General features: G+C 37.6%; 1 protein-coding gene across 1 annotated transcript in view; it reads left to right on the forward strand.

Moving 5' to 3' along the window:
- LOC128654327 (solute carrier family 26 member 10-like) overlaps positions 1–13,263 on the forward strand; it is a 255,285-nt gene that overhangs the window by 233,861 nt on the left and 8,161 nt on the right. Inside the window, exon 16 of the mRNA XM_053708202.1 lies at positions 3,123–3,177. Within this exon, the coding sequence (XP_053564177.1) occupies positions 3,123–3,177 (55 nt within the window). The remainder of the gene's footprint in view (positions 1–3,122; positions 3,178–13,263) is intronic.

Here is a 13,263-nt window from a genome sequence, read left to right on the forward strand (position 1 = left end):
AATCGTCATCTGACCAAATCTCACACGAACATTGTGCTGTCCTTCCTAAGGACTCATGGTTGGAAAGTGAATATAGAAAAGAGTTCACTTGTTCCACAATCAAGAGTTCCATTCTTGGGAACTTTGATAGACTCGGTAGACATGAAAATATTTCTGACAGAAGTCAGAAAATCAAAGATTCTAAATATTTGCCGAGCTCTTCAGTCCATTCCTCAGCCATCAGTGATTCAGTGTATGGAGGTCATTGGATTAATGGTAGCAGCAATGGACATCGTCCCGTTTGCTCGCTTTCATCTCAGACCACTGCAGCTGTGCATGCTCAGACAGTGGAATGGGGATTATGCAAATTTATCTCCTCAGATAAATCTGGATCAAGAGACCAGAGACTCTTTTCTTTGGTGGTTGTCACAGGATCATCTGTCCCAGGGAATGTGCTTCCGCAGGCCATCATGGGTTATAGTGACAACGGACGCCAGCCTCTTGGTCTGGGGTGCAGTCTGGAATTCCCTGAAGGCTCAGGGAACTTGGACTCCGACAGAGTCTCAATTACCAATCAATATTCTGGAACTGAGAGCAATATTCAATGCACTTCAAGTGTGGCCTCAGTTGGCCTCAGTCACTGACCAAATTCATAAGATTCCAGTTGGACAATATCACGACTGTAGCATATATCAATCATCAGGGGGGAACAAGGAGTTCTCTTGCGATGATAGAGGTATCAAAGATAATCCGATGGGCAGAGAATCACTCTTGCCATCTATCAGCAATCTATATCCCAGGAGTAGAGAACTGGGAAGCGGGGATGTAGGTGTGTTCAGAATTAAGCAATCACATTCAAAATCATGTTAAATAGGAGTCAGCATACACCTGCCATCATTTAAAGTGCCTCTGATTAACCCCAAATAAAGCTCAGCTGCTCTAGTTGGTCTTTTCTTGAAATTTTCGTAGTCGCATCCCACAGCAAAAGCCATGGTCCACAGAGAGCTTCCAAAGCATCAGAGGGATCTCATTGTTGAAAGGTATCAGTCAGGAGAAGGATACAAAAGAATTTCCAAGGCATTAGATATACCATGGAACACAGTTAAGACAGTCATCATCATGTGGAGAACATATGGCACAACAATGATATTACCAAGAACTGGATGTCCCTCTAAAATTGATGAAAAAATTAGAAGAAAACTGGTCTGGGAGGCTACCAAGAGGCCTACAGCAACAATAAAGGAGCTGCAGGAATATCCGTATATATACTGTATATATATACTGTGTATATATATATATATATATATATATACTGTATATATATATATATATATATATATATATATATATATTATATATATATAAATATATGTGTATTACCATGTATAAAATAGGATAAAGTATATTAATGTAAGGGTTAATATATTAGTACTCCATTTTAATAGGCAAAGGTGACATCTGATTAATGCATAACAAAACAATAAGTATAGGTGACATATCTATGCACTTTACATAGTCACTAGCAAACTGCTAAATAAGGTACACATCTGCTATATGCTTGCACTTTAAATCATAACTGATAAACTTCTAAATACACTGCTTCTCTGTGCAAACAGCCAACTAATGTACACACTGCCTCGGGACATGAGAAGCTGGCAGAAATACATAGTTGTGAATAATATAGTCATTGTGACAACTCATCTGTACCAACAGTGTGAGGAAGCTGTGTGGAGTTCGGGAGGAAAGTTGTGATAAGCGGGTGGAGCTATGGAAAGTGGGTGGAGCTACAGAAATTGCTGATCACCACTTTTGAGAATCACCAGTTTTCGACAAAACACCAGCGCCTAACAAAATAAAAGAAATATGTCAAATTTACTGTAAAAGTCTAACCTGCCTCACAAAAATAAACCTGACACATAAAACCCCTATATCCGCCATCAAACCCATATCACAACTAATAATAAAAGTATTAACCCCTAAACCGACAACCCCCCACAACGCAATAAGCCTAATTAAACTATTAATCCCTAATCCGCAATTCACCCACATTGCGATCTACCTAATAAAAGTATTAGCCCCTAAATCCGCCAACCCCAACATCTCAAACTACCTATTAACACTATTAACCCCTAATCTGCCATTTACCCACAATGCAATAAACCTAATAAAACTATTAACCCCTAATCCGCCATTAACCCACAACATAATAAAACTTTTAACCCCTAATCCGCCAAATTCCACAACGCAAATAACTAATCACTAAGCCCCCTAACCTAACACCCTCTAAATTAACCCAATTACATAAATTAAAATAATACTAAATTACAATTAAAATAAAAAACCTAACATTACTTTAAAAATATTAAAAACTAAGTTTAAATTAAGCTAAAATTACAGAAAATTAAAAAAAAGTCTAACAATACATAAAATAATAAACAAAATGATCAAAAATAAAAAAAAATTGCGATGTTGGGGTTGGCGGATTTAGGGGTTAATACTTTTATTAGGTAGTTTGTGATGTGCGTGAATGGCGAATTAGGGGTTAATAGTTTAATTAGGCATATTGCGTTGTGGGGGGTTAATACTTTTATTATTAGTTCTGATGTGGGTTAATGGTGGATATGTGGGGCATATGCAATCTTGCCCCACATGATGTACAGAAAGATGCCTACAATTTCTGTTTATATGTAAACAATAACCAAACCTTCAATTAATTATTTGTATGGGGAATGATGATGCAATACAGTGATGTTTTGAGAAGGGGAACCAATACTGAATAAAGAACTATTGACATTATAATGACAGTGTAAAAAACAAATATACTCAAAAAATGTTCTCTGCTAGCTACTATACTAGAATATCAAACAATGATCACAATTGTATACCATGAAATATCAAATAAGAATCACAAACAATATATTTTAAAATTGCATGCTTCAATGATAAAGACAGCATGGGCCTTGTATGGGTATCTTAAAGAAATACTGAGAGAAAAGCTCAAAAGTTCAAAAATTAATAAATGCTTACGAAAATATGTCTGTTTCTTTACAATGTGGAGGATTATTATTGTTTGCAGTTTATCTTACAATGTATTACATTCATTACAATTTCTACCATTGGCCATTTGTTTTGTTTTGTTTTAGATGTGTATTGAGTGTCAAAAGGCCGGCATGCGCCTACTGCTCGCTGGGTGCAATGGTAAGTTAGTGAATTCTCTGACTTCTTAAATTTGGAACATGTGCATAATGAGGGGTACAAGCATTCTAACCAAATTACTGTTCTGACAATAGCAGAATGTATTTCAGATCTTTTTTCAGATCGCACAGATTCCCACAATGTGACAGAACATATAGATACCTCAGAATAAATATTCAGTATTTCAATTTAAAATATGTTTTCAAACTATCTTTAATTTGTTTGTGTATTAGTTAGTATGGATAGACTTTAAAGATATGGTAACATTTTCAATTCATAGAATAAGATCCGGAAAACAAACCGATATTTAATTCATCAGTTGTAAAGAGGATAGACTATAACTTCAAGGGACACTGAACCCAATTTTTTTTCTTTCGTGATTCAGATAAAGCATGCAATTTTAAGCAACTTTCTAATTTACTCCTATTATCAAATTTTCTTCGTTCTCTTGCTTTCTTTGTTTGAAAAAGAAGGCATCAAAGCTTTTTTGGTTCAAAACTCTGGACAGCACTTTTTTATTGGTGGATGCATTTATCCACCAATCAGCAAGGACAACCCAGGTTGTTCACCAAAAATGGGCCGGAATCTAAACTTACATTCTTGCATTTCAAATAAAGATACCAAGATAATAAAGAAAATTTGATAATAGGAGTAAATTAGAAAGCTGTATAAAATGTCATGCTCTATCTGAATCGCAAAAGAAAATAATTGGGTTCAGTGTCCCTTTCAAAAGTATTCTTTTTTTAATTGGCCGTAATAAGGGCTCAAATATATGAAATTTCAGGAGTTAGAACAAAAGGGCAGGCAAAGGGATTTAACATTGAGATACATACATTAACAAGTCTAAAGATGTATATTTACGTATGTATATATATTTCTGTATTTATATGGGTATATATGCATTTACAGACATATATACACATATGAATACATAAATGCATATGTATGATTACGGCACATAGCCGAAACATGTAAGTGGTTTTCACACTGCGTCTCTGTACATGGATTTTTGACCTCCATGTTTTATTTTTATTACCATGGATTCCAATAAAGATATGATTTTTAAAAAGCTTCACCACTGTCAAGGACTTTCTTTTGCTTATATATACTGTATATAGAAGTGCATTCGAGCCCTATGCAGTTAGGTAGATGAAAACATACAAAATCATATTTATGCCATATCCATATTTTATAAAGTGTTATCCTGTGTATTTACTGTAAATATTTCACATTCCAATGTTCTTCACATAGCAGAATATGTTTTACCTATATATATATATATATATATATATATATATAATCTTGTATGTATATAGGTATAAATATATGTTACCAAAATACCATCATATATATGTAGAAATATTTATTTATGAATAAATAGAACATATTGTATGTAAAGAGCATTGGAATGTAAAATATATTAACATTTTCATGTCGGGTTAGCAAACATGAGAATACGATTGGGTTTGCGCGCAAGTTGGGTGTTAGCATATCTGTCAGAATGAATCTAGGTAGGCTGAAGGCCTAGCAGTACAGTCATGCAATTTCTTCCCCCCATTTTAATCCACCTAGAGTGCTGCTTAAACCTTATTCAACATGGCTCAAAGAAACTACTGGACAGCAACATTTTTATCCTGATTATTAGAGACATTGTACGTTCTCAATGGTGTCAATCGCTGGAAGCGATCATGATCGCTTCTAGCCGCTTTCCGGGTATTGCATCCAGCTGCTTTCCGGGTATTGCAGCAATACCTCTATATTGAGGCATCGTGCAATACCCTTTGCTAAGCAACGGATGCAGAGAGGGCCACTCGATAGTGCCGGTCGTTGGTGAAGTGAGAGGGAGGCGCGATAGGAGGGAGGCGGGAGTTTCAGCCCATCGCTGGAGAAGGTCTGGTGAGCTCTCATGAGAGGTCCAGGAGTGGGTATGAGGGGCGAGAGAGCGTGAGGGGGAGTGGGTGGGATTCCTACACTACTGCAAATGTTTAGTGAATGGGAAGGAGGGAGAGGGAGGATAAGTGTTGGGAAAGGGATCTGGGAGGGACGGGGGGTAGGGTATTCAGGGGGGGGCAGCTACACTACAGAAAAAAAATATTTTTTTACCCAAAGATGGCGGAAAATAGGTAGAGGAGGGGAGGGTTAGAGATCTGCTTGGGGGGGATCAGCGAGGTTGGGGTCTAAGGCGGGATCCTACACTGCAGAATATATATATATATATATATATATATATATATAAAAGTAAAATTATATATATATAAAAGCCTTTTATTTTAGTACTTGCAGACTTTCTGCCAGTACTTAATATGGGGATGACAATTGTGGAGTTGGGGAGGGAAGAGAGCCATTTGAGAGGGGTCAGGGAGGGATCAGGGGGTGGGATGTGTCAGGTGGGAGGCTGATAGTTACACTAAAGCTAAAATTAACCCTACAAGCTACCTAATAAACCTTTTCACTGCTGGGCATAATACAAGTGTGGTGTGCAGCGGCATTTAGCGGTATTCTAATTACCAAAAAGCAATGCCAAAGCTAGCATTTACAATCATTTGTGCCATATTTGCACAAGCTGTTTGTAAATAATTTCAGTAAGAAACCTAAAGTTTGTGAAAAAGTTAACGCTTTTTTTAATTTGATCATATTTGGCAGTGAAATGGTTGCATGAAATAAACCAAATGGGCCTAGATCAATACTTTGGGTTGTCTACAAAAAAATATATACATGTGAAGGGTTATTCAGGGATTCCTGACAGATATCAGTGTTACAATGTAACTATCGCTAATTTTGACGAAAAAAAAGGGCTTGAAAATAGCAAAGTGCTACTTGTACTTATTGCCCTATCACTTGCAAACAAAGGAAAGAACATGTAAACATCAGGGGCGCGATCCGATAAAGATTGTAGTTTGCTGCGCAAGCGAGGGAACCCCCGCCACCCGTAGTTTTAGCTCGCAACTTGAGCTATCCTATATACGGTGCCGTCAGATGCTAAAGTGCCGTAAGTCGGATAAACCAGCGATGTCCAGAAATCTGCGTAAGTACAAATTTCTGGAGTCGCCAGTGACTTACAGCACTTTAGAAACTGCCGGCGCCTACAAAACCTGACTAAATTATTAAATCTCCCATACTGTCTAACACGCCTCCCAAACATAGCCCGACACGTCTAACCCTCTATCCGCTATCCCCCCTCACTATCCTAACAATAAAAAATTTATTAACCCCTAAACCGCCGCTCCCGGACGCTGCCGCCACCTAATAAAGTTATTAACCCCTAAACCGCCGCTCCCGCCCCTAATCTAATCCCCCTATACCGCCGCCAGCTATATTAAATACATTAACCCCTAATCTAATCCCCCTACACCGCCGCCAGCTATATTAAATACATTAACCCCTAATCTAATCCCCCTATACCGCCGCCAGCTATATTAACTATATTAACCCTAATTATATTAGGGTTAATATAGTTAATATAGTTATTATATTATATATATTAACTATATTAACCCTAATTATATTAGGGTTAATATAGTAAATATTGTTATTATATTATATATATTAAGTATAATAACCCTATCTAACTCTAACATCCCTAACTAAATTCTTATTAAAATAAATCTAATTAATATTAATATTATTAATTAAAAATATTCCTATTTAAATCTAAAAAAACGGCTAGATTTAGAGTTTTGTCGGTAATGACCCGCGTAGCTAACGCTGGCTTTTTTCTGGCCGCACCTTTAAAATAACTCTGGTATTGAGAGTCCACAGAATGGCTGCGTTAGGCTCCAAAAAAGCAGTGTACAGCATATTTAACGCAACTTCAACTCTCGATACCAGAGTTGCTTACGGACGCGGCCAGCCTCAAAAACGTGCTCGTGCACGATTCCCCCATAGAAAACAATGGGGCTGTTTGAGCTGAAAAAAAACCTAACACCTGCAAAAAAGCCACGTTCAGCTCCTAACGCTGCCCCATTGTTGTCTATGGGGAAACACTTCCTACGTCTGCACCTAACACCCTAACATGTACCACGAGTCTAAACACCCCTAACCTTACACTTATTAACCCCTATTCTGCCGCCCCTGCTATCGCTGACCCCTGCATATTATTTTGAACCCCTAATCTGCCGCTCCGTAAACCGCCGCTACTTACATTATCCCTATGTACCCCTAATCTGCTGCCCCTAACACCGCCGACCCCTATATTATATTTATTAACCCCTAATCTGCCCCCCACAACGTCGCCTCCACCTGCCTACACTTATTAACCCCTAATCTGCCGACCGAAGCACACCGCTACTATAATAAAGTTATTAACCCCTAATCCGCCTCACTAACCCTATAATAAATAGTATTAACCCCTAATCTGCCCTCCCTAACATCGCCGACACCTAACTTCAAACATTAACCCCTAATCTGCCAACTGGAGCTCATCTCTATTCTAATAAATGTATTAACCCCTAAAGCTAAGTCTAACCCTAACACTAACACCCCCCTAAATTAAATATAATTTAAATCTAACGAAATTAATTAACTCTTATTAAATAAATTATTCCTATTTAAAGCTAAATACTTACCTGTAAAATAAATCCTAATATAGCTACAATATAAATTATATTTATATTATAGCTATTTTAGGATTTATATTTATTTTACAGGTAACTTTGTATTTATTTTAACCAGGTACAATAGCTAAAATAGTTAAAATAATTACAAAATTACCTGTAAAATAAATCCTAACCTAAGTTACAATTAAACCTAACACTACACTATCAATAAATTAATTAAATAAAATGCCTACAATTACCTACAATTAAACCTAACACTACACTATCAATAAATTAATTAAATACAATATCTACAAATAAATACAATGAAATAAACTAACTAAAGTACAAAAAATAAAAAAGAACTAAGTTACAAAAAATAAAATTTTTTTTACAAACATCAGAAAAATATTACAACAATTTTAAACTAATTACACCTACTCTAAGCCCCCTAATAAAATAACAAAGACCCCCAAAATAAAAAAAATGTCCTACCCTATTCTAAATTACTAAAGTTCAAAGCTCTTTTACCTTACCAGCCCTGAACAGGGCCCTTTGCGGGGCATGCCCCAAAGAATTCAGCTCTTTTGCCTGTAAAAAAAACACATACAATACCCCCCCCAACATTACAACCCACCACCCACATACCCCTAATCTAACCCAAACCCCCCTTAAATAAACCTAACACTAAGCCCCTGAAGATCTTCCTACCTTATCTTCACCATACCAGGTTCACCGATCGATCCAGAAGAGCTCCTCCGATATCCTGATCCAAGCCCAAGCGGGGGGCTGAAGAGGTCCATGATCCGGCTGAAGTCATCATCCAAGCGGGAGCTGAAGAGGTCCATGATCCGGCTGAAGTCTTCATCCAAGCGGGAGCTGAAGAGGTCCATGATCCGGCTGAAGTCTTCTATCAATGGCATCTTCAATCTTCTTTCTTCGGGAGCCATCATCTTCCAGCCGACGCGGAACATCCTCTTCTCCCGACGCCTACTCGCCAAATGACGGTTCCTTTAAATGACGTCATCCAAGATGGCGTCCCTCGAATTCCGATTGGCTGATAGGATTCTATCAGCCAATCGGAATTAAGGTAGGAATATTCTGAGTGGCTGATGGAATCAGCCAATCAGAAGCAAGTTCAATCCGATTGGCTGATCCGATCAGCCAATCAGATTGAGCTCGCATTCTATTGGCTGATCCAATCAGCCAATCGGATTGAACTTGATTCTGATTGGCTGATTCCATCAGCCAATCAGAATATTCCTACCTTAATTCCGATTGGCTGATAGAATCCTATCAGCCAATCAGAATTTGAGGGACACCATCTTGGATGACGTCATTTAAAGGAACCATCATTCGGCGAGTAGGCATCGGGAGAAGAGGATGTTCCGCGTCGGCTGGAAGATGATGGCTCCCGAAGAAAGAAGATTGAAGATGCCATTGATAGAAGACTTCAGCCGGATCATGGACCTCTTCAGCTCCCGCTTGGATGATGACTTCAGCTGGATCATGGACCTCTTCAGCCCCCCGCTTGGGCTTGGATCAGGACATCGGAGGAGCTCTTCTGGATCGATCGGTGAACCTGGTATGGTGAAGATAAGGTAGGAAGATCTTCAGGGGCTTAGTGTTAGGTTTATTTAAGGGGGGTTTGGGTTAGATTAGGGGTATGTGGGTGGTGGGTTGTAATGTTGGGGGGGGGGGGTATTGTATGTGTTTTTTTTACAGGCAAAAGAGCTGAATTCTTTGGGGCATGCCCCGCAAAGGGCCCTGTTCAGGGCTGGTAAGGTAAAAGAGCTTTGAACTTTAGTAATTTAGAATAGGGTAGGGCATTTTTTTATTTTGGGGGTCTTTGTTATTTTATTAGGGGGCTTAGAGTAGGTGTAATTAGTTTAAAATTGTTGTAATATTTTTCTGATGTTTGTAAATATTTTTTATTTTTTGTAACTTAGTTCTTTTTTATTCTTTGTACTTTAGTTTATTTCATTGTATTTATTTGTAGATATTGTATTTAATTAATTTATTGATAGTGTAGTGTTAGGTTTAATTGTAGGTAATTGTAGGTATTTTATTTAATTAATTTATTGATAGTGTAGTGTTAGGTTTAATTGTAACTTAGGTTAGGATTTATTTTACAGGTAATTTTGTAATTATTTTAACTATTTTAGCTATTGTACCTGGTTAAAATAAATACAAAGTTACCTGTAAAATAAATATAAATCCTAAAATAGCTATAATATAAATATAATTTATATTGTAGCTATATTAGGATTTATTTTACAGGTAAGTATTTAGCTTTAAATAGGAATAATTTATTTAATAAGAGTTAATTAATTTCGTTAGATTTAAATTATATTTAACTTAGGGGGGTGTTAGTGTTAGGGTTAGACTTAGCTTTAGGGGTTAATACATTTATTAGAATAGCGGTGAGCTCCAGTCGGCAGATTAGGGGTTAATGCTCGAAGTTAGGTGTCGGCGATGTTAGGGAGGGCAGATTGGGGTTAATACTATTTATTATAGGGTTATTGAGGCGGGAGTGAGGATTAGGGGTTAATAACTTTATTATAGTAGCGGTGAGATACGCTCGGCAGATTAGGGGTTAATAAGTGTAGGCAGGTGGAGGCGACGTTGAGGGGGCAGGTTAGGGGTTAATAAATATAATATAGGGGTCGGCGGTGTTAGGGGCAGCAGATTAGGGGTACATAGCTATAATGTAGCTGGTGGCGGCGTGCGGACGGCAGATTAGGGGTTAATAAGTGTAGGAAGCTGGCGGCGACGTTGTGGGGGGCAGATTAGGGGTTAATAAATATAATATAGGGGTCGGCGGTGTTAGGGGCAGCAGATTAGGGGTACATAAGGATAACGTAGGTGGCGGTCGGCAGATTAGGGGTTAAAAATATTTAATCGAGTGGCGGCGATGTGGGGGGACCTCGGTTTAGGGGTACATAGGTAGTTTATGGGTGTTAGTGTACTTTAGAGAACAGTAGTTAAGAGCTTTATGAACCGGCGTTAGCCCAGAAAGCTCTTAACTACTGACTTTTTTCTGCGGCTGGAGTTTTGTCGTTAGATTTCTAACGCTCACTTCAGCCACGACTCTAAATACCGGAGTTAGAAAGATCCCATTGAAAAGATAGGATACGCAATTGACGTAAGGGGATCTGCGGTATGGAAAAGTCGCGGCTGAAAAGTGAGCGTTAGACCCTTTCCTGACTGACTCCAAATACCGGCGGTAGCCTAAAACCAGCGTTAGGAGCCTCTAACGCTGGTTTTCACGGCTACCGCCAAACTCCAAATCTAGGCCTAAGATAGCTACAATGTAATTAATAATTACATTGTAACTATTTTAGGGTTTATATTTATTTTACAGGTAACTTGGTATTTATTTTAACTAGGTACAATAGCTATTAAATAGTTAATAACTATTTAATAGCTACCTAGTTAAAATAATTACCAATTTACATGTAAAATAAATCCTAACCTAAGTTACAAATACACCTACACTATCAATAAATTAAATAAACTACAAATATCTAAACTAAAATACAATGAAATAAACTAAACTAAATTACAAAAAATCCCCACTAAATTACAAAAAATAAAAAAAGATTACAAGATTTTTAAGCAAATTACACCTATTCTAAGCCCCCTAATAAAATAATAAAGCCCCCAAAATAAAAAAAAATCCCTACCCTATTCTAAATTAAAAAAGTTAACAGCTCTATTACCTTACCAGCCCTTAAAAGGGCCTTTTGCGGGGCATGCCCCAAAGAAATCAGCTCTTTTGCCTGTAAAAAAAAACACAATACCACCCCCAACATTACAACCCACCACCCACATACCCCTACTCTAACCCAAACCCCCCTTAAATAAACCTAACACTACCCCCTTGAAGATCTCCCTGCCTTGACTTCACCCAGCCGGGCAGAACTCTTCATCCGATCCGGGCGATGTCTTCAATCAAGCGGCAGAGAAGAAGTCTTCCATCCGGCGATGTCTTCATCCAAGCGGCAAAGAAGAAGTCTTCCATCCGGCGATGTCTTCAATCAAGCGGCAGAGAAGAGGTCCTCCATCGGGGCAAAGTTTTCTTCCAAGCGGCATCTTCAATCTTCTTTCTTTGCTCCTTTGACGCGGAACATCCATCCGGCACAACGACTTCCCGACGAATGAGGTTCCTTTAAATGACGTCATCCAAGATGGTGTCCGTCGAATTCCAATTGGCTGATAGGATTCTATCAGCCAATCGGAATTAAGGTAGAAAAATCTGATTGGCTGATTGAATCAGCCAATCAGATTCAAGTTCAATCCGATTGGCTAATTGGTTCAGCCAATCGGATTGAACTTGAATCTGATTGGCTGATTCAATCAGCCAATCGGATTTTTCTACCTTAATTCCGATTGGCTGATAGAATCCTATCAGCCAATCGGAATTCGACAGACGCCATCTTGGATGACATCATTTAAAGGAACCTCATTCATAGGGAAGTCGTCGTGCCGGATGGATGTTCCGCGTCGGAGGAGCGAAGAAAGAAGATTGAAGATGCTGCTTGGAAGAAAACTTTGTCCCGATGGAGGACCTCTTCTCTGCCGCTTGATTGAAGACATCGCCGCATGGAAGACTTCTTCTTTGCCACTTGGATGAAGACATCGCCGGATGGAAGACTTCTTCTCTGCCGCTTGATTGAAGACATCGCCCGGATCGGATGAAGAGTTCTGCCCGGCTGGGTAAAGACAAGGTAGGGAGATCTTCAGGGGGGTAGTGTTAGGTTTATTTAAGGGGGGTTTGGGTTAGAGTAGGGGTATGTGGGGGGTGGGTTGTAATGTTGGGGGGTGGTATTGTGTTTTTTTTTACAGGCAAAAGAGCTGATTTCTTTGGGGCATGCTCCGCAAAAGGCCCTTTTAAGGGCTGGTAAGGTAATAGAGCTGTTAACTTTTTTAATTTAGAATAGGGTAGGGAATTTTTTTTATTTTGGGGGCTTTATTATTTTATTAGGGGGCTTAGAATAGGTGTAATTTGCTTAAAAATCTTGTAATCTTTTTTTATTTTTTGTAATTTAGTGTTTGTTTTTTTGTAATTTAGTTTAGTTTATTTAATTGTATTTTAGTTTAGATATTTGTAGTTTATTTAATTTATTGATAGTGTAGGTGTATTTGTAACTTAGGTTAGGATTTATTTTACAGGTAAATTGGTAATTATTTTAACTAGGTAGCTATTAAATTATTAAATAGTTATTAACTATTTAATAGCTATTGTACCTAGTTAAAATAAATACCAAGTTACCTGTAAAATAAATATAAACCCTAAAATAGCTACAATGTAATTATTAATTACATTGTAGCTATCTTAGGGTTTATTTTATAGGTAAGTATTTAGATTTAAATAGGAATATTTTAATTAATAATATTAATATTAATTAGATTTATTTTAATAAGAATTTAGTTAGGGATGTTAGAGTTAGATAGGGTTATTATACTTAATATATATAGTATAATAACGATATTAACTATATTAACCCTAATATAATTAAGGTTAATATAATTAATATATATAATATAATAA

This window comes from Bombina bombina, chromosome 3 (genome assembly GCF_027579735.1).
Source record: "Bombina bombina isolate aBomBom1 chromosome 3, aBomBom1.pri, whole genome shotgun sequence".
Classification (NCBI taxonomy): domain Eukaryota; kingdom Metazoa; phylum Chordata; class Amphibia; order Anura; family Bombinatoridae; genus Bombina; species Bombina bombina.